Source organism: Passer domesticus, chromosome 10, assembly GCF_036417665.1.
Source record: "Passer domesticus isolate bPasDom1 chromosome 10, bPasDom1.hap1, whole genome shotgun sequence".
Lineage (NCBI taxonomy): Eukaryota > Metazoa > Chordata > Aves > Passeriformes > Passeridae > Passer > Passer domesticus.
Window position 1 is genome coordinate 23,557,785 of NC_087483.1, and position 22,859 is coordinate 23,580,643.

General features: G+C 35.9%; 1 protein-coding gene across 19 annotated transcripts in view; it reads left to right on the forward strand.

Moving 5' to 3' along the window:
* METTL8 (methyltransferase 8, tRNA N3-cytidine) overlaps window positions 1-22,474 on the forward strand; it is a 35,937-nt gene extending 13,463 nt beyond the window's left edge. For 7 of the 19 annotated variants that reach the window (XM_064434486.1, XM_064434475.1, XM_064434485.1 and 4 more), the window contains 12 exons: window positions 1,339-1,430; window positions 6,220-6,611; window positions 7,184-7,233; window positions 9,709-9,772; window positions 10,187-10,244; window positions 11,075-11,225; window positions 12,102-12,208; window positions 12,305-12,370; window positions 13,091-13,332; window positions 14,636-14,820; window positions 17,020-17,130; window positions 17,915-22,474. In XM_064434486.1, the coding sequence (XP_064290556.1) occupies window positions 1,339-1,430; window positions 6,220-6,611; window positions 7,184-7,233; window positions 9,709-9,772; window positions 10,187-10,244; window positions 11,075-11,225; window positions 12,102-12,208; window positions 12,305-12,370; window positions 13,091-13,278 (1,168 nt within the window). In that variant the 3' untranslated portion in view covers window positions 13,279-13,332; window positions 14,636-14,820; window positions 17,020-17,130; window positions 17,915-22,474. The other 12 variants (XM_064434480.1, XM_064434477.1, XM_064434479.1 and 9 more) reach the window with 12 other exon arrangements.
* The last annotated feature ends 385 nt before the right edge of the window (window positions 22,475-22,859 follow it).

Consider the following 22,859-nt stretch of genomic DNA (forward strand, 5'->3'; position numbering starts at 1 on the left):
AGTCCTTGGTTTCAGCTTGCTGGAATAGGCAAGGTCAAAACTGATGATAGCAGTGAGGGAAGCAAGAGTTTCCAAGGGGATGTCTGCCTGATAATGCTTTGGTCACTCTGCAGCTTGTCTGTCAGAGCCATGACACTGCACAGGAACATTTGGTATATGAACAAATACAGGAAGGGGAGAGGCAACCTGCTGGGGACAATAATGAGAAATATTTCAGTGGAGAGGCGGAAATCAAGTCTGAGGCAAGCAGACAAATACATACCAATTAGTTTCCCACAATTAACAAAAGAGGAACAGTGAAGGTCTAAGAATCAAATTACCTATATATCACCAAGTACGGAAAAGGAAGATACTCATTAGCTTTTAGAGACAATCAACTCTTTTCAAGTTGGCACCTTCTTCCTTTTCCCACAGTAACCAATGAAATTTTAGTCATGGGCTTTCAGTTAGCTGATTTCACTAGGATTAGGATCTAATTGATTGCTTGAATTATGTTATCTAATTTAATCTGTTCAGACTGGACAATTTGGAGGGACAACTGATTGGCTTTTGAAAACGTCCTGCAGCACGTTTTTGGGCACTCCCCATTGTGGTCTGATCCAAACCAGAATCAGCACGGAAGGCAGTTTAGTCATCAGGGTCAGATCTGGGCTTGGTTCTGTGACCGTGGATTAACAGAACATTTAGGCAACCACTTTACACAAGTATAGATGCCATACACTTTGGAAACATTTCAGCACTGCTTGACTTGTCTTACAAATGTCTCATTCTGTGGTTTTTTGTTTTTTTTTAATGTTATCTATCTCTAGTCCTCAGAAAAGTAAAATCCTATTCATCAATTCCACCAGTTCCAATTGAATAGGTGGATTATGCTCCCTGTTTCTGAACAGCTGATTTCTTTGCTAGTCCTTAGCTCTTCATCATAAACATTATTAATGTGAGGTGTTTCTTGCATTAGAGTGTTGGTAGGTCTCTTATTGTATTCAGCAAAATACATTTCTAATGGGATACTCAAAATACACTCCTGTAACACACTCAATTTGCAAGATACATATAATCCTGTTATTAATAAAAGAAATACATTTTACTTTAGTCTCTTGGGAGTTGGGACATGTTTCTTAGTCATTTGACTTTTACCTAATTAATAATTCATTTTTATATATCATACACTGAAACTTAGGTTTTAACTGTCAGTCTCCTTGTGGTCATTTGCTTGCACTCAAAAAATTAAAAAAAAATAAAGTATTTGAGACAGTGTAGCTAATTCATGACTGTTTTTCCTGGGAAAACATATGAAAAACCCTATTGAAAAGCTGTTGCTTCAATTGCCTTCTGCAGGGACCACATGCAATGGTCACAAGAAGAAGAGGAGAATGCCAAGAAAAAAGCAGCAGAGAACTCTCTTGTGAGAGTTCAATTGGAAGACCAAGGTAACAAATATCAAATGGTATAAAAAAATTTTAATGCTCTTTATTAAAACATTTGAAGATGCTGTAGAATTCAGGAACACTCTTTTTATTTCTACATTCTTTTTTCTAAATTTTTAATTTTTTTTCCCTTGTTGCCTCAGAAGATCTCAGAGTGTGTTTTTCCTAACAATCCAGTCACTTATTTGACCAGTTGTACAATTAAGGTGGCAGTAGACTCTGTGTAAAACACGTGCATCAGTGTGGTGCTGTTGTTCTGACCCATTTTGCAGTCCTCCAGAATACAACTTGTACTACACAAGGCTTTTGCAGACTCAAAGGGAATGAATTTGCAATCAGCTAGTGTGCTGGGGATGAAGATTCCCATGTACAATATTCAAATGCTTTTCAGTGACTTGTGCACTATTGGGAGAGCTTGTGTTTGTTCATTGCACCGTGTTTCTGTTAAATGCCATGAAAGTTGCAGTGGTCTTAGCTGGTCCCAGCCTTTGCCAGGGTGAGCTGGGAGTGCTTCAGGTATCCATGTGGTCACTTTGTGTGGAAGGTCTTCCAATACATCCTGCATGGTCTGCTCTCTAAGGGATTAAGGAGTTTTGTGCCTCTCTTCAGAAGGAAAGTTAATGTATTCTGGGTTTCTGAAGAGTGATAGCTCTAGTTTCAAACCAGCAAACTAAACCATAGACTAAACTCTAGGGTAGTTATGAATGCTGAAGCTGGAATATCAACTTGATAGTAGCATAGAAGACTGGATTCTTCATTTGTTGTTCTGTTAGGAGGATATTCTGAAAGTGGTTACTTGGATATCTGTGCCTCTGTTTACTTAACATGTCATGAATCTGGCAGATAGTGTCATTATGATCCTATGCCGTGGTGTGACTAAGGCACATGTTGGAGTTTGAGTTAGCTGAGAATGTGCCTTGCATTGTGTGCCCTTCATCACCTTGAATACTCTGAGGTTGTCAGCCTGCCTTTTTTGTTACCCGTCACATTCTTCACCTGCATACAGGAGTACAATGTTTGTTTTTCAAAAATTACATCTAATATCTTAACTTGATTTGTATAAAAAGCTGAAAAAGAGCTCGTAATTAAAAAGTAAGCTGTGTAGCTGTGTGCTCATGGAACCTTGCATTCTTCATCTACAATCAATTAGAAGTTAGTTTGTGCTGGTGAGAAATGGCATAATCAGGCATTTGGCTATTGCCATGAAACACAAGAATCCAAGGACATTTCCTATGAATGCCCCTCTGTTTAGAATTTGAATAGGTGAGCGTTGCTGATAGTGTTCCTTCAGAAAGCTTCAGCTTCATTCTGCAAATGGAAGTACATTTTGGCCTATTTGTATAAACAATGAACTAGACCGAGGCTAATGAGCAGGTTATTTTGGGGCCTTGAAAACTACTGTGAGGGGAAAAAAGACGGATTTCAACATTTCTGTTATATTACTGAAGCAGAAGATCTCTGGTGAACCTTTTTAAAGCAAGAGCAGTGGAACTGAATGAACTCATGGTATTACCTTTAGGAATTTGATTTACACATTAGCATGTGCAGTTTCTTCTCAGGCATGCTTGCAAGCAGTTGTAGATCCTTTTATGGGGAAAAATCGATACAAAGTAAAAGACAAAGTAAAGGTTGTTTGTTTTGTTTGTTTGTGGGTTTTTTGTAGTTTTTTTTTCGTTATTGTTGGTTAGTTGGTGGGCTTTTTCCTTTGGCTTTTTTTGGGGCTTTTTGGTTGTTGCTTTTGTTTTGGTTTTTGTTTGTTTGTTTGGGGTTTTTTGGGGGTTTGTTTTTTGTTTTTTTTTTCTTGGACATTTATATGTTTTTTAGTAATGTAATTTTTACATGCTTTGGAATATTTTGTGGGTAGGCTAACTAAATACACAAAATTAAATAAAAATCTGTTAATAGTGCATGCATGTTATTACACAGAGATGCGGGAATGACTTGTGCTAAAATGCAAAGTAAAGTATTCCTTCATTTAAAGCCATATCATTCCATGCTAATACAGTTTGAAAGGCTGACTTTAGCTATTTCTTTCCTTCAGTTCTGAAATCTAGAAAACTTGATGTGAATTTAAGTACAAGAGTTCTGAGAAGACTTGTAGAAAAATTGTGACTATAGCAAGGGATCATAATAATTAAAGAATCTTTTGACTAGAAGGGTTTTGGTTTTTATACTGAAGCTGAGCAATCTATAAATGTGCAGCTTAAACTGTTGAAATCTGATATATATATGACCTCAGTCAACTCTGAACTTTTAATATAAAACAGGCCTGTACAATTGCAATTACAGGGCTGGGTCCTGCCCTTTAATGATACAATTGGATGTATTAAATGTTAATTTTAAAACATTATGCAGATTTCTAGGACAAGGCATTCTGCCACCTCCTTACCACTTCCCACTGCCTGTCTGTGCCTCTAATGATAATTCTCAGCCTTGTTTATCTCTGAAAAGCTGTAACAATTTAGGAAATAATATGTTAAGATTTAAAGAGAGTAGTAGAAGTGCACTGTACATCTACTCTGTACGTTTATATGAAAAGAATTAATGTGGTGGTGTGAGTGAGAACAAAATAGGAAAGGCAGAACATTATATGAGGTACACTTTTGCAGCAACAGATGTCAGGGGTAGCAAGATAGTTCTGCAAATGCTTTGGAAATAAGGGGGAAAAAACAAGGAAAAAAAATTTGTTTGGTACTTAGGAGGGATAAAGAAGGGAAAACCATCAACAAAAGAGATGCTGAAAAACTGTAATTCTTATCTTTTTATCAGCCTTCCTTTGAAAGGGTTAGCTAGCTGCAGTCCAGTGGCTAGCACAATTAGTGCTAGTGAGAAGGAGGAAAGATTTTGTTCTTGAAGTGAGAAAGAGCAGGTTACAAAGTACATCCATAGAGTACATGGATGAGTAGAAAAGCAGAAAAGAGAATATTTGCTTTTTCAAAAAGGGGGTGGAGAAAAAAAGAAGAGTCAGATAATTGGTTTTAGTTCCTGGAAAAATACTGGAAGAGTACATCCAGAGCTTGCAGACGCTGGGTTCAGAAGAACAAAGGAGATGAATACTGGCCAACAAATATTTTTTCAAGAATAAATCATGTAAAATCAAGCTATTTTCCTTCTTGGAGAAGGTTACAAGCCCTGGGGATAAGGGAAAAGCAGCAGATGTCCTGAAGTTTATCCTTAGTCAGGCTTCTGACTTGCTTTACTTGACATTTTCATAAGCAAGTTAGGCAAGTGAGAGCTAATGAAACTGCTTTTGGGTGAATGAATGCCTAGAGAGATCCTTTCAGAGTGGAAGGCTGTGCTGGGCAGAGGAGTGTTTTATTCTGTGTCCAGTTCTTCTTGGTATTTTCATTAGTCACCTCAGGAAATTAGAGACTTGAAGATGATGTTAAGTGAAAACACATTTTAAGTATGGTGAAGGACAGGATTAAGATTCAGAAAGATCTGGACAAATGATGGAAAAAAAGAATCTGAAATATATACATTTGCTAAAAATGAGTGCAGATTTCTTTGCTTCAGAATAATTCCTTGAGGAAAAAAAAACAAACTAGATTTTGGAACAATTGGCTTGGTAGTCATTTTGCAGAAGAAGATGTGAGAGTTGTGGTGAATCACTAGCTGAATCAGCAGTGTCACGCTGTTACAAAATGGCAAGCTGGGAGTTATAAACAGCATTACAACCTGGAAGCCTCATAAAATACTCCTTTTGCTCTGCAATGATAATGCCTTTGCCAGAATACAGCACCCAAAAGTAGTAAATCAATTGGAGAGAATGGAGAAGAAAAATTGAAATTATCAGAAGTCTAAAAAGCTAAAAGAAAAGACAGTTTAGTTTTAGACAATCTAGAAAAGAGATTGTAACACCTATTTACATATTTAAAGTATTTTACTATGCCTCCATAAACAAAGAGAAAAAGAGAGTAATATTTGCTTTGTCTGCTTGATCCCTAGCTGGGACAAGAATTGCTTGACCTAATTGCAAGATGGAAGTTCTTAGCTAATGGAAAAGGTTTCTAACTGTGTAGAAAATTAAGGACTGTAATATATTACTGAAGAAAGTTGTATGTGAAAGGTGGTATTTTAAGAATAAGTTGGACAGATGTTTGTGGAGAAGGGATATGAATTCCCTGACTGTGTGAAATCCCTTCCAGTCCTACTTTCTGACATTCTGACACTCAGTCAGAATATTTTGTGAATTGAAGGTGAACACAAAAGTCTGTTGTAAGACTCTGAGGGGTTTTGAAAATAAGAAAGCAAGTATGTTCCTTTTGTATTGTTGAATGCTTAAGTGTGAATTACTGTCTATTTGCTATGCAGTAGCATTTATCAGTCCAGTTCACAGAACTGGATTTTTTTTTAAAATTTTTATGTAGTACCAGCAAATTTGCCATTGATTACAGAATTTCATAAAGCATGAAAGAATTTCAATTTAGTATTTTTTAAATAATTGAAAAAATGCATTGTTTTTATAATTTGAGACATGAAAGCTTGTCTAAGAATCTTCAGATTCTGTATTTGGGTGGTGCTGTTCTATGATGTCACTACATGTTTAAAAATATGCTGTAAGGCTATCAACCCCTTCCTAAGTGTCATAAAATCTAATTAAACCTTCATAGGAGTTATTTTGAGCACACATTAAGGTGAGACACAAAATCCATGTGTTTTAATTTAAATGTACAATGTGTGGAACTATGGATTTTTAAACTGTATATTTGAGGTCCAAATTATATGTTACTTTAGAGTATTTTCTAGCTAAGCTTATATTCACCAAGGTTTTGTTCTGTTTTAATTTCAGATAAATATGAGAGAGAAGCCAGTAAATATTGGAATGAATTTTACAAGACACATAAAAATAACTTTTTCAAGGATCGCAATTGGCTGTTTCTGGAGTTTCCAGAAATTCTTCCAGAAACAAGGAGACAAGAGTTCAAAACAGAAAAAATATCTTTGGAACACACAAAAATAAATAATGACAACAGTTTTTTACTTAAAAACGGAATGTTTGAAGAAGGAGAAAAATACTGGGAGAAAATGTATGGATCTGGTTCTACTGCTGAACAAGGATATGTATATAATAAAAATCAAGTAAAAGCTCTTACTGACAATCCCCAAGGTAAAAAGTGTGGAGAAGAACTTGGCAAGGCAGAATCCTTCCCTGGCTGTGATGCCACTTACCGAATATTAGAGGTAATGCACTGCAAATGTTCTGCCCATCATAAAGGACTCCAAGTAATTACTCAAAAATCTGATAAAGACCCTTACTAAGTATCAAGAAAGCAAGCCTTTGGAATTTTACGTACTACATTCATTTATGGCAGAAACTTTCAGAGAAACCTAAATCTAGACTTGGTTTTCCCTTTACAGTTTTTCCCAAATTAGAATAGGGCTAGATTGTTGGATTCCATTTTCATTGAAAGTCAGGTTTCTTATTTCCTAAGGAAAGGTGTGAGTTTAAGTGCTTTGTCTTAAAGTGCAAGTACTTGCTGCATTCTTGCCAAATGGTGAAATTGGACAAGAGTATTGCATTTTCTTATGCAGTTTGAGAGATGGATTCTCTTTTGGCTTCAGAAAAACGTTGGGGAGAAACATGATCATGTAAATTATTTGAGAATTGTGGTATTAGCTGATTGTACCTTTTCTGTCCAACATTCCTTCAAGTCTAATGGTTTCTACTGGCCAACTAATTTAAGACAAAAATAACAAAAAAAATGTTTTATTTGATCATTTATTTTAACTTTATCTTTCTCTTCTGATTTTAGGTTGGTTGTGGAGCTGGAAACAGTGTCTTTCCTATTCTGAAAGTTTTATGGTAAATTGTGTTGGATTTCCAATTATGAATGTTGAATTCATATCTTCATTTTCACCAAATGTTGGTGCTGTTCAGTGCTGGAGGAAGCATTGAGTGAACATTTTACAGTGCTAAGATTCTTGGTGTGTCAAACCACAAATAATATTGGTGGCATCAGTATAGGATACACCTCATATTGCTCCACCCCGGTCTTGGAGGATCATATTCGCTGACAAAGTTTGTCTTTGGGTGCAGTCAGGCTGAGTTCTTGTAGTTAATCTCAGGCAGGGGAAATATTCTCTTGTTTTATAGATCACTGTAAAGATACCAGCTATCTCTTCAAAAGGCCAAAATTATAGAGACCATAGATAATGGCATGTGATCTACTGGAAAGATGTTCTGTTTTTTCTGAATTGGATGGTATATTTGTCACATTACTTGTGGTTTTAGTGTCAAGGCACAAGTCCTGTATCACATTACTTAATTCACTGAAACATCTTAATCCACTTAGCTTCCAGTTTTAGAAAAATCTGTTATGACAGCTTGTCCTCCCATCCATGTAGGCAGGAAGGTTTTATTGGAAAGGCTATGTATATTTCAAGGGTTGAAATAGATTTCTTTTTATTCATGCCTTTAAGAGCTTGAGAACAACACAATTTGTTATTCTATCAATGAATTCTGATTGCTAGTATCATCATTATACAAAAATTCTCTATTTTGCAGATATGGAAATGCAGCAGGAGGAATTAAGTGGTGCACCAGGGTCATACATGAAACCTCTGTTAGCAATGCATCTTCATCCCACAGCAAATACTTTGCTTTAGACAGCTTGTAGTGAAAGGAGAGCTTGGTTTCATATGAAATCTTTGAAAGGAGCCCTATATAGGAAAAGAGATCATGTGGCTGTGTTGAAAAAGATGAGACAAACTTTTGTGTTTTCCTCACAGGAGGCATTAGTCATAGATTGGCATTTCTGATAATTAAGAATCTATTCGTTAGTATTTTTCCTGGAGATCTCTATTCATGTGTAAATCCTTCAGTCAATCACAGTGGTTGATACATTGAACAACTTGCTTGTTTGTCTTGTATATGACCTAATGGAAAGATCTCTTGTCTCTAAGCAGGCTTGGCATTAGAGAACAGTTTGTTTTACTCTGAATTTAATAATATAAAAATTTCCATTCTGGCAATTATCTGCATATAAAATAATACCTATATGCATATAAAAACAAGCCAATGTCAAGCAAGTGTACCCTGACTACAAAAGAAAATTTTACTAAAGTTAGTAATGTAACTCTTAAACCTCTTCCCCCTGCCTCCCTTAAATTTTAAGTTAGTGCTTTTTAATACAGTGTGTCATAAAAACACCATCCAGATCAAGCCACATCTTTGTCTTAAGTAGACTTTTTACATAGTTCCTATTCTGCTCTAAAAAAAAAAAAAAAAAAACCACGAGAAGCCCCCAACATTCTAACTAGTCTGTTAGGTAATCAGCTTAACCTTTTCCAAGGGACTGACTGGGTCCAAAGCCTGGCTGCTTGTCCTCATTCATAATAAATATGTAAATTCATCAGTTCTCATGGTGGTCACAGAGTTGATTAAGGTTTTGAACCAAACAAGCATGGAGTATATTTTGTTCCAGAATCATTCTCCTGTTGAGCCTTCAGAAGTCACTAGCTTAGCTGTGAATACTGTGAGATATTACAGGCACTGGCAAAGCTTATTGATTCCCTTCTAAAGAAGCCATCTATCTAAAACCTTAATTATCTTTTTAATTAATTAAATTGATCATGAGTTGATCATGAGGTCATCTCTTGTTGGGTTTTGAGTAGCTTTCTCAGTTTATCCTTCAGAGGTGAAAAAACTTCTCCCTAGAATTACTAGTGTCTGATGAATGTGGTACAAGGAAATTTGCAGCTGGCTGAGTCTTGGAAGGGAAGAGAAGGGAAAACAGTGCTACAGGAAGTGCTTATTCATCCTAGCTGGAAAACAAAGGAGATAATGGAGTACAATAACCAATAATGCTTAATCAAATAAAAAGAAAAACAAGGTGATATGTGGAACCCCAAACTTCTACAGAGCTGGATGACTTTTGCAACTCTCCATCCCTGCCCAAAACTCAACTGCATGCATGGGCTAATAATGTGGTGCTCCTGTAAGAAAATGTGACCTATTAATGTGCATTTATGCATTACAGCACCAGGACCTTGTCATCAGTTCTGACAGCCTCTGTGACCTTTTTTTTTTTCATTTTTGCTTCCTCACAGACAAGGCTATAATTCTTTTTGTACTGGCTGTCTGTTGGTATTCTTAGGAATTTGTCTGCCCTCTTGGTTCATTACAACCTATGTGGCTTTCCATGTGCTAGACATCAATAAAGCATGCTTGATCAAACCTGTGGAGAACCCCAGAGGACCCTCTGAAGTTTCATGAACACTGATGTAGACTTTTATCTTACACATTAATAATTTTCTAACTGATGTTTTGTTTTCGTAGCAATACACCTGGAACCTTTCTATACTGTTGTGATTTTGCTTCAGGAGCAGTGGAGCTGGTAAAGGTAATTCATGCACTCGCTTTAGAGTACCTTACAAGCCTGTAATTCAGGAGGCTGCCAGGAAGCCTTCTTCATGAAAAAGAATGTGATGGCTTTGACAACTTTTAACTGAAGTTTTCAATATTTGAAAGAACAAAGTCATACTGTATGCAGAGAGGAATGAATACCATCAGTGAGCTTGCTTCTCAGCTTGAGTAAGATACCGGACAGAATAGGCTTTTATATGAGATGTTTTACAATGCAGAATAATTGAAGAAAAAATGTATCTTGAGTCACAGTAAACGTATTAACTACTACTGTTCTCTCTGTGCCTCTTTTCATCTTTTTCCTGACAGTCACATTCGTCCTACAATTCAGCCTGGTGTTCTGCCTTTGTTCATGATGTGTGTGATGATGCTTTACCCTATCCTTTTCCAGATGAGATCCTGGATGTCATTCTCCTTGTCTTTGTGCTCTCTACTATTCATCCTGACAGGTAAATGAAGACTAAAGGGCAAAGCAAATGGGTTAAATCTCTTTTTTAACGGAAGGTTTTCAATAATAGCACAAGAAGATGATGAATCGTTGTTATTTAATAAGCTACAGGATATATGAAGTATTTTAAATGCTGTTTACAATTTTCAGGCTTCAAGAGAGAAGCTGGTCAGGCTGATTATAATTAGTGAGTCTCCAGTCTCCATCAAAATATAAGGGATATATTGTAACTAAGTACATCTCTACTAGAAGTGACAGATTCAAAAAAAGGCAAATTAAAAAACTGGACTGAAAGTCTTCTAGAAGGTAGTTATTTTGAGTGATCAAAACCAAACATTCGTGATTTAACACCTTACAATATGTTGATATAGACTTAGATTGCTGATTTAGCCACATACAAATGCTTACGTGCAGCCCTTTTAAACTAAAATGGATCTATAATTTTGTAACTCATTTGGATTATGAACATTTGATCTAATTTTTATGTATGGTGTTGAGTACTGTTAGCCATTGCTAATGCCTCTCAATGTCTAGTGAACCAAATTTTATGACTGTTAAGGTTGGCTGATTGTGAACAGGACCTTTTTTAATGCAAAAAATGTAAAAGAGGGCATGTAAGTTAAACTTCTTGATTCTAACTAAGTTATATGAAGGGAAATACATGCTGTTTGTGTGATAATACATTCATTACTTCAAGAATGTCATTAAAATTGGCTTGGTGTACAGAACAGTATTTGCTTAAGTCGGAGAACTGTTTCCCTGCTACTAGTGATTAGCTGTATACGGAAAAACCTTCCCTGTGTAGGATGTTTCTCCTTTCACTTTATTCAGAAATGAGCATGAGTCACACAAAGCCAGGGTCCAGGTTTCAAAAACAGTTCAATCAGGAGACTTTAGATCTCTGTAACTCCAGCGATGCTTCCAGAAAGAAATGGACAGCAGTGGTTCATTCAGCCACTGTGCCTGTAGAAGCAGTAATCAGGTGTTCTGTCAGAATTTCTGTGGATCTTTTCCTATTAGTCTCTTAAGAATACATTTGAGGTTTTTGTGGTTGATTTTCTGTTTTATTTGCTTTCTCTTTGGTTTGGGGTTTTTTTCGTTGCTTTTTTTTTGGAGCGGGGTGGGTTGTAATTTTTGGTTTGGGTTGGATTTTTTTCCCCCAGGGCTGACAGGGATGCTTTTCTGTACATGTATGTGTATACACACACAAAGATTTTCATGTAGATTTCTGTGTTTTGAGAACCACTTCCCAAAGATGCCTTAGTCATTACTGTCGTCTCATAGAATTAAAATGACTGCATGAAGGAAAATGTGATCCAGATTCATCTTACTCAGTATACATCTTTTTCTGGAGACTTTGAAAGTGGGAAATGAAAAAGAAAACCATGGGAATCATGGTGCAGAACTTAGGTACTTTGAAAAGATGGAAAGTACATGTGAGAGGGATACATTTATTGTCAGAAAATTGTTACTTAGTAATTTCTCTCTAGTCTGTTGTGTTTAGTTTTTGATAATTGCTACTCTTGTAGTCAATTTTTAACACACTTCAATTATGCTAGAAGGCACCTCTAAAATTTGGTTGCAGAATTGGAAGTATTAAACTTTCTTCAAGCTGTGCAATTAATGTCTTCCAGTTCTGCTGGATGAAATTTCTCAAAGTACTTTCACTTTTTGTGCACATTACACTTCCTTCTGTGTGTGTAAAACTTCTGTTTATATAGGCAAGGCTGTAATTCTGTACACAACTACTGTCCTGAACAGTCTCTTACTCTTAGGTGGGGCTGCCTTTTTGGTCTGTGGCAGCAAACTTGGTTGCTTATGTTTGCAAACTTCACCAGCATCTCATCTATTCTCTAAGGATGCAAGGGGTTGTAAATAGGTTGGCTAAGCTACTGAAGCCTGGAGGAATGTTGTTGTTTCGAGACTATGGAAGATATGATACAGCTCAACTTCGTTTTAAAGAAGGTAATTCCTGAATGTTTTGTATTTCACTGTTCATTTTAGCTCTGTCTGGGGAAAAAAAGTGACATGTCCTTTTTCATTACTGCTCTAATTTCTTAGGTCATTGCTTGTCAGAAAATTTTTATGTAAGAGGAGATGGAACCAGAGTATATTTCTTTACCAAAGGTATGAAATGTAATAGTTTCATAGAATGGATTGAGTGTTTCTCAAGGTGATTTGATTATGAAAGCTCATCTTAAAACATAAATTTAAAGAAGGTTTTATTGGCTTTAAAAAAAAATTCTCTGCTTTTAAAAAGCCCAAAGTTAACTGCTGTAAGAAAATAATTTCTTTTGTGTCCACACTTGTTGCATTTAGTGTCCTGCAAGGTTGCTTACAGACAATACTGGAAAATTCTCTTTAAGTATCCTGTGTGTAATTGTATGCTCAAATTTTATTACTTAATCATGCATATGATTTCTGTGTTAAAATTGGGGTAAGCATGCTTGGAAGGATAGTCTATAGCTATATATGGCATAAAAGTCTGGATTGTCATTTTGTCAGGGGAAGTAGCTTTATCTTGATAATACATGAACAGTGACCAAATGGCATGCATTTGTTTACTCAACTGTGGCATCTTGAACCTTGTGAAGAAAGGATATCTATGGATGCTGTGAATAATAACTGTGAATTGGGCCTCAACATAACAATTTTTACTGCAATATAAATCAGGAGCTGTGAAAATGAATTTCTAACAAAAGCCTTATTATAGGCAGTGCCCTTTAGCTTTCAAATTGCAAAACAGATTTACTTCCATCTTTGGTTGAACTACAGGTTGGTAATTACTATGTTCTACAAATGACTTTTTTTTTTTTAATTGCAATAATTCTTCATATGAAAAAATAGATGAGGTATGGAGCATGTTCACCTTGGCTGGATTAACTGAAGTACAGAATTTAGTTGATCGGCGATTACAAGTGAACAGAAAGAAAAAAGTGAAAATGCAGCGAGTTTGGATACAAAGCAAGTTCCAGAAGCCATTGATACCTCTGCATAATCCTGAAGAAAGCACCAAAAGGCACCCTTGTAAATAATTTTACTCCAGAAGTGCATGCAGACTTGAACTTCAGAAACTGAAGCAAATTTAAGTATGTGCATTTTCATTTAAGTATGTGTAAATGTTGTATTAGCCACTGAAAAGTATAACAAAGTTCAATAAATGTATTGAACTGAAAACCTTTCTCTAACCTTCTTTTCTTTGTAAATTCATATATGGGAGAAAAATCTGGGGGGAAATAAAGGCCATTTCTAACTTGTGCTTTATATGCAATAATCTTTTCATACATAACTGACCAGGCATTATTTTACTCCCTTGAATATGGATAGTCAATAAGTATAAGTATATACCTCATTCCTGTTGAAATTCACAGTATGTAAAAAGCTTAGTCTGAAGCATAATTGTTTCAGCGATTTAGAGAAACAGAGTGTCTGTTCTCACTATTACTACAGGTTGCACTATGTTAATTTCTGACTCACATCCTTTTCAACCACGGTGTCTTACCACTGTATTTCCTCTTTGGAGGGAAATTTCTTGGTGCATAAATAATGAGGACAAAAAATCTTTTTCTGGTTTGCATGTGGCTATCATTTCACACTAATTGCATGTGATATGTATACATACCAGATTACTCAGTGATTTTTGTCCTCCACTGTGGCTGACTTATGCTGTCTCCACTTTTCGTCTACATGCTCATAAGGAACATGCCAAATTCAAATATAGTGCATTACATTGCAAGTGCTCTAGGTTGTAAACTGAACATGTTTCATGTAGAAAACCAGTACCAAAATGCCAAAACTGTTCTGAAACCAAATAGTTAATATTGGATAGTTGTCTGGATAAATACAACTATTATTTTTATGATAAGTTAGATACACTAGAGGGAGGAGCAAAAACAGTAGTCCTAAGTACATTTTATTAATAGTGTTATGGGGTAATGTCATCACACTAGAATGGTAATCTATCTGGCAGCCAAGATATTTTTGTTGTTTACAAAAAGAAGTTGCTTTCTTGGGGATTCTATATTAGAAAGAAAAAACAGAGTGTTTTTTATTGACTGGGTGGGGATACAGTAAAGGACAGGACTAGTCCTGTCCTCCAGTACTTTGAATTCTTTTAAGAAGAAAAGTGAACTGCAAGCATTGTTTTCAAATGTGGAACATGATATTGAGGCTGTTGAGCTTGTATTTAAAGATTCCACTATTCTACTTTGCTATTTAAATGTAATTTTAAATCACTTTGCCACAAGGAGGAGAGAACAAGGGAAAGGTGAATGAATAAAATAAATCTCTTTATTTAAACAAGGGTGTGGGATGCATGTAATCTATAACATGTAGTTTTGAGTGCTATTAATAAAGTGACACTCAGAGTCTCTTTTCTTGCTTTTGTTTTAGGCTGAAGGGTAAACATGTCACAGCTGACAGCCCAGCTCGTTGATCTTTTTGCAAGTTGTTAGTTGCTAAGCTAAGGAGGACTGATGGTCTTCTAGGAAGAAAACCCTACATTATCTAAACAGGGATACCAAATATCTTCATCCCCTTTAATCCAGATGTATTTCAAGAATGAGGTGCAATAAGAGGTCTGATCCTGAATTTTTGATATATTTGGAATTCCCATTAGAGGAAGATACTGTTTTATGAATTAAGAGGCTTAGGAAGCTTTGGTCAGCAGTAGCATTACTGTAACCTGCAATAAAATTCTCATGGCCTAAATCAAAGGTTAAAACACAGCTGTGTTTCTTAAAGCCTTAAGAGATTGTAGCATCCTCATGAATAATATAAATAAATGTCTCCTTATATTTTAAATATGTTGCTATTCTATTTTATTAATTGTGACTTCTGAATATACATAGCTCTTAGCTAGCACAAATCATTTTCACTTGTAGAATTTTCCAGGGAAGTGATGATGATAAGTTGTTGAGCATCGTGCAGTCTTATTCATGTGTGATGTAAATTTTCCATTTGTAGAGGCTAACGTAATGTTTGCTCTGGCACTCACGGGGGTATATTGATTCTGGCAAGATTTTAATATGCTATGTTGTTAGTTAAACAAAAATGTGACATCACAAAAAACAAACCCTGAATTTTGAATGGCCTTAAGCAAAATCAGCTGTTTCTCTTTCACAATTACAGGGCAAGTATTGGCTGCCTCTTTTAGAATAATAGTGCCTGATTTGGAAATAATAAGATCAGCTACTATTTTGAGTGTAGAATGTCCACTCTCTGACCAGTTGTAAGATTCACAGAAGGGGATATGGAAAGAGGCACAATTCCCAATAAGAATTTTGAATCTGAGTAGCACTTTCTGTATTTTGGCTTTATGACATTTCAGTTTTCAAAAAGCTTAATCAAAGACATATTTTTAAAATGCTTCCAAATTATTGGTATTAAGCAAGAAGGACTACTGAAATAAAAGAAGAAAAAGAGATGCAGACATGTATATAGGAAAGGCAGTTTAAAACAGCTTGTTAATTAATTTTTGGAGGAAAGAAAAACAGTTTATTAATACAGAAAAATGCACTTAAGTTTCACTTTTGACATATTAAGTTGATTCTTTAATCAGATGTTAACATAAAATTGATTTACATACATTCTATAAATACGAAACATTTTAATTTGTACTTTCAAATTTTCTTTAATGTTTTGTGAAATTTTTTGGTTGTTTCAAACATAGCTTCCTAATGGCAATTAGAGAAAGGTAGTCTTGCTAGAACTGTTCTTCAGCTTCATTGGCTTTGGCTTTATGAATACTATGTATTTTTTGCCCAGATGTACATGGTACTTATTGGTTTAGACCTTACTTAATTTTTAAGCAAGTGTGAGTAAGTTAAAAAGTAAAGAAAATGACCAACTTTTTTTCTCACACTAATTTTGAATTATCTAGTCAATAACCATTGGCTCATATAAAAAAATAACCTTTTTTTTCACAGAACGAAGGCATGTGCTTGTGCCACATTCACAAATCCATGGAATCTGAAGAGGACAGCCAAATGCAGGCATGATGAGAAGACTCACCATGCTGAGTAGAACTCTAGAAACACCAGGGAAAAGCTTATTGTCGTGGAAACTGCACTGCTAATCTCCTGATTCTGCTAGTTAATAATGGCTAAAAAGTTATAGCAAACAACCCCAGAATTTGTATTAAACAGTAGTGGAAATCACTTTACATAAATTCTGCTACTTCATTTTCATTTGTGGTGTGAACTTTACTCAGTGTTCCAGTGTGCTCTTTGATCTGTTGACATGTGGTTTGCTTCCTCTTTTTCCTATGTGTAGTGGACAAATGAGCAATTTCCCAAGGAGCTATATACACAAACATTTGCAGTAAAGTTGGCTGGCTGAGTTATTGTTAGAATTGAAAAAGGGGAGGTTTATTTCCTTCTGTACAGATTGCTTTTTCTTTTTGTGTGAATGCAATTAATTGTATAGATGCTAAATTATATATAGTGGTGGTGGCTGTATTTTTAGTCATTTTAAGTCGAGTGTCAGAGAATCATAGAATGGTTTGGGTTGAAGGAACCTTAAAGATCATCTAGTTCCAACCCCTCTGCTGCAAGCAGGGACACCTTCCACTAGACCAAGTTGCTCAAAGTCCCACCTAGCCTGTCCTTGAATATGGGTATATTGTCTGTGATAATAGTTCGTGTATAAAGCATTTCTTCTCCATAGAGCATCTTCATAATGAGTGGTTGGACAACCTCGGAAATAAAACATGTATATATGTTGCAAAATTATTAAACACTGCTATTGTTAATAATGCAGTTCACTTTGCCTTTCAGTATATGTAAACTTCTCTCCACGTGTGGAACAAGGATTGGACATGAGGGTTTTTTAACATCAGTTATGTGCCAGTTCCCCTTCTCTTAAGAATCATCCAGGATTTGGACAAGGTAAGTCTCCTATATGCAGTTGTACTTTGTATGCAGCGAGTAGGAACTACCCGGGTTGCCATGGGTGTCTTAGCAGGTTCTTCCTTTTACCTGTGCCTGCTGGCATGCAGGTCATGCCTGGACTGGGCTTTGAGCTGAGAAGGAAACTTCTCTGTCGAGGGACCATCCTTCACCTCTTGCTAGTACCAAGCAACTAAAAGGAGATCTTGCCTGATTTGAAAGCAAGAGGGGAGAAAGATGAAGATGCAGCTCAAAGGCAGGCAAGAGAGGAGTGAGTGTTTCCTCTGGGGTGAAAAGCAATTGGATAGACTGACCAAGAAAAATGAGATGCAGAACAGGGAACTGAGCAACAGGACGCTGTGGACATGGATTATGGAGAAGATTTGTAACAGGATATAATGGGGCAAGGTGAGGACCTTGGGCCTAAAAATGAATGAAATTTAATGAATTAATTAAATTATTTAAATTAAAAAATAGTGGAGGCGAGAAGAGAAAGGGGACTATTCATCACAAAAATAGGGTGAAATCTGGGTAAGCAAAGCAATCAAGGTAAGGACTGGAGGTAGAAAGACCTATCTTCAAAGTTTTTATTTTCCCAAATGGTAATGTATTTTCACATCTTAGTGGAATATTACAGGTTTTCTCTTTCATCCATATGTGCAAAGTGCATTTCAATATATTAAAAAGATTGAACGTTTCATTTGTTGTAGTTTGTATGTGCTATGCACATGTTTTCAACAGTGCAGGCAAGTGTGTGGTACACCTGCTTTTGCTTTCTCCTTAGGGAAAAATGTTTTTACCTGCTTTCAAGTAGAATCCTATAGTGACAGAAGCTACATTCCTAACCTCCTGGGAAGCAAATACCAGAGAATAACAGAAGTGTCTGTATCCTGATTGTGTGCAATCAAGGTAGAACAATTAAATTTACTCCATGTGTTCTGATGATGTCCCATTTAAATCAAGACAATATCTGCAGATTATCACTGTGAAGAGCCTCCCAATATCAGTTTCTGTTATACTTGCACCTGTTCAACAGAACTTATAATGAATTTGTATAAACTAGAAATAAAACAAAAAAATAGCAGAATAGGCTTCATCTGGGATCACAGCAATTTAGAGATGGAATATGTTTTGTTATTTTAAAACACTTATGGTTGCAGAGGAGCACTTATCCAAGAGGCTGAAAATGTTGCTTATTTGAGGTATAATGTATGTCAAGAATATTAAAGCTAATATCCGTGTTTTGAAGCTTTGTGTACTTAATGTTAGCTAAAGCTATCTTGTCAATTGTTGCTGTGAAAAAGGAGTTAGCAACAAGATAGTCTCATTTTTAGAGGATATTTTATTGATCAAGTTGCTACAATTTTGAAGGAAACTCAAAAGGTTAAGGAAGCAAGTGAATTAGCTTAATAAGGCTAAAACCCACAGATGACATATACAATTTGATAAATAATTAGATTAAGAATAATCCAGACATTCCTGTGTTTTGATACTAAATGAAATTTTGAATTAATTAAAAAAACAGACTTGGTATATACTCCTAGTTATAAAAACAGCCAAAATGTTAAAATTTTTAAGTATGATGTAAAAATAGAATGCTCTATATCTACTGCATAAATCCAATGTATAGTCTTCTCTGTAGTGTGTCATGTTCAGCGAGAAGAAAAAGATGCAGCAAAAATAGATAGTGACGTTTTTTCATGTCTCTAGAAATTTTCATATGAAAACAGCTTTGGGAATTGAATGATAGACAGTGTGAGAATGGCATATCATGTTATGTTTTTGTATTTAGAAGGTCTAATTTATACCTTTACATGATACAAAAAGCAAGATAAATTAGTCAAGTTGGCAGGCAACAAACTTCCATTGTATATATTTATCACCATGCCCTATTAAAACAAGGAATCACAATGTTCACAAGGCTAAAATATTGGTGAGTTACCAAAAATTGATTGTATTAGATTTTTCCATTTTTATATGTGTGAATGGGAAATTTTGCATATTTAATGTTCAATATTTTTAATGCTTCCATTAAAAAAAGAAAGAAACAAAGAAATAACAATCCTAAAACTTTTCTCATTACCTTTTGTGAGGTCCTAACATTGCTCAACATTCAGCTCAGCCGTAGAGCTGAAGAATATGCCTGAATACAAAATGGGTCTAGTAGACACAGTTAACACATTAAGATAGAGGGGGAAAACAGAGAAAAATAGAGAACATAATAATTGGCATGACAACATGTAGTCCTGTAGCAATCATACAGCACTAGTATTTTATATGGAATGACAAATTCAGTACAGTTCCTGAGAGAGCAGGAGAGAGCCAACAACCTTGCCACACTTCCCTGTCACTCCCGACTGCAAACTGGCACGTGGACAAGCCAAAGGCCAAAGAATGAAAGTAGTTGGTTTGCTATAAGAGTTCAATTAATTAATTATGCTCAGTTGAGAGTGGCTGTTTTGGAAGGTTTCATTGCAAAGCCAGCGCTAATTTTTTCTCTCTTTAGTGTCAGGCACACTCTAGCCTCCATTTCCTTCTGATATAACAAGTGCTCTTTAAATGGAGTAGTGCATCTTTCAACTTGGATAAAAGGGTTGTTGTGCAGTGTAGCATTTAGCAGATGGACATAGAGAATCCAAACCTACCAGTAGTCTTTTACTTTACACTAGGAAAGGCTTTGCCATTTTTAATGGCTCTGTTTGCTACATTCCCCACTAAGCACAGAAGTCAGATGTTGTTCTGAGGAATCGGGCAGCAGCTTAGCTTCCAATGACATTGATTACACTCAACAGTGAGAGCATGAGAAAAAGTAGTGGGTGGAGAAGTGAAAAGGCAGTGTGAGGCATTTGAAGGAGGAGATTTGCACTCCAGCACTTGCATGTGGGTGACAATCCCCCAGAGAAAAATTTTTACTCTGAAGTGGAGCAGAGTTGTGTCTTCTGTGCTCCCTTCAGGTTTAATCTCCATCCCTGCAAACTACCAGTGCAGCCTGTAGTTAAATGTGCATTTACTTAAAATGAAAAGCAAATAACAGTAGCAAGAAGCTGCATTTTTAGCATGGAGCTCTGATTTCACAGAGAGAGATGCTGGCATGTTAATCCCTGGCATAAACGGGTGCAATTCTCAATGACAATGCTAAGCCTGTTTACACATGGGCTGAGCTAAACCCAAAGATGACACACAATGCTGTTCAAAATCATTCATTTAATCCCTTTTGAATTTTTGTGATCTAACAACCAGAGATATTTGTGTTAAGAAAAGGTGATATGAAAAAGCTGTCATTGTTGCTGACCATTACTCTGTCTGACATATAAATTACGACAAACGGTCATTATCTTATTTTAGATTTAAATATCAGCTTTTTATTCAAGAGTGAATAGTAGTGAATTGAATAAATCCTCAGTGATAGTTACCAAACTCTGAAATAAGATCTGCTTTTTAAATTAGAAACAGTCTGAGCTAGCTTATACAAAGAAAGTAAAACAAAACCATCCTGGCAGTAAGTCTACATTTTCTTTTACCAAAGTTTATGAGGATAAATGCAATCAACAACAACCCTGGGTTTAGATTCTTTTTCTTTTACATGTACTAATTTTAATAGCAAAAGAAAGCAGATGGAGAAGGAAGCTGCATGGTACACAGTCTACAAAAAATGCAAGTATTATTATATCACTTAAGATACTTAACAAGCTACTAAATCATACTCTTCTTCTTGCATCAATTGCCTGGAGGCAGAATATCAGAAACAGTAAATATTTATTTTACTTAGAAACAATGTTAGTAAAAGGCCTCAGGGTTTAATCTGAAAGGAAAAAAAAATCTTTGACCCAAATTTCCAATGTCATTTATGTCAGTTTAAGTCCAGAAGACTCTCAAGGTCCATAGATCTTCTTCAAGATATTGACTAGCTGCTCACAATTGGAATCCAAATTAATGGCACTTGCTTTGGTTTTGGTTGGAGTAGAGTTAATTTGCTTCACAGTGGCTGGTATGGTGCTATGTTTTATATTTGTGCTAAAAACAGTTTGGTTATATAGAGATGTTTTTGCTATTGCTGAACTACACTTGCACAGTATCAAGGCCTTTTCTGCTTCTTGTACTGCTTCACCAGTGAGAAGGCTGGGGCTGGGGTAGCACTGGGATATGGGAGGGGGCACAGCACAGCTGACACCAACTGACCAAGGGGATGTTACAAACCATGTAGTGTCATGCTCAGCATATAAATCTGGGGAGGAGGGAGGGACATTTGGAGTGACAATGTTTGTCTTCCCAAGTCACCACTGCGTGTGGTGGAGCCCTGGCTGTCCTGGAGATGGCTGAGCAGCTGCTGGCCCGTGGGAGGTGGTGATTGAATTCATTCTTTAGCTTTGCTTGCGTGCACAGCTTTTGCTTTACCTATTGAACTGTCCTTATTTCAACCCATGGCTTCTCTTGCTCTCACCCTCATGAGTCTCCCCCACTCCACCAGAGTGAAGTGAGTGACTTGGTGGTGCTTAGATGCTGGCTGGGGTTAATCCATGACAAGGCCTAATAATACCTGTAAAGATAAAACTGCAAACATGAAAGTAAAAATACTTTGTTCACTACTCTGACTTTTTAAAGGGCTAAAATTTGGTTTGCTCATATATGTGTTTATATTTTTGTGTAGGATATTCAGGGTTTTTTATCCTAATAAATTCTGTAGTGGGTAATAAGTTTTATGAAACATAATAACCAACCACGTAAGCATGATTGATTAAGGTAAGTGATTTTTAATAAAATTCTTAAGACATGTTCATATTTGTTTTCTCTTAAATACTTGAGAAAACTACTATGAAAAGGTATGCCTATTCTTAAAAGACCTTTGAAGTCCAAAATAACAACGTTTGTGAAGATAGGAAAAAAAAACCAATAAGGGAAAAGATGGCTTTTTTTAATGCATTGTCAGAAAATAAAAAGGCATATTTATGTTTTCACATTTCACACACATTGTGTTATTTCATTACCAAAAGACTTTGCACAATGGTATGTGATTCTAAGGAAATACCAGTAAAACAATATAATCCAAACATATTATGCTTTGGGCTTCCATCTTTTTCCAATTGTTCATTCTCATTTTCCATTGTTCATTTCTAAATTAATCAATCAGATTTAAAAAGAAAGCAAACATGACACTCTTTGGAAGTCACAGACAGCCGAAGGTAACGCAGGCAAATACTAGCAAAGTGTTTTTTCTGGTGGACTTTCCATTCCTGTATGAGATAAGAATACAGCAGTCTTATGTGGTGTATTACCAGCAATTTTTTTTAGCAGAGGTATGCTATAAGTATGCTTGTGATACTTTATATAATTTTTATATTCTTGTTTCCAGCTACACTACCTTCTGAATTATCTTAATAAAGCTTTTGGAGGCTCTCAAGTGGAGTGTAAGTATTACTTAGATATTTTAAGTATACATTACATAAGTATTAGTGGTTGTATTCATAAAGTGAATAAATAAAAAGTTTCACATAAACATGCATGTGCATCCATGTATAACTACATAAACAATGACAATTTCAGGCCTCTTGGTTTTCATGCTCAGCTTGTTTGGTGAGATCAGCAATGAACATGCAAACTTTCCCCAGGGTAGCCTAGAGCAACCTTTTCTATCTCTCCAAGAGTTTCAGTTTCCCTCTTTCAAAAACAAAACAAAGCAAAACCACAACAAAACAGTTATTGCCAAAGATAAGCCTAACAGGCTTAGATTA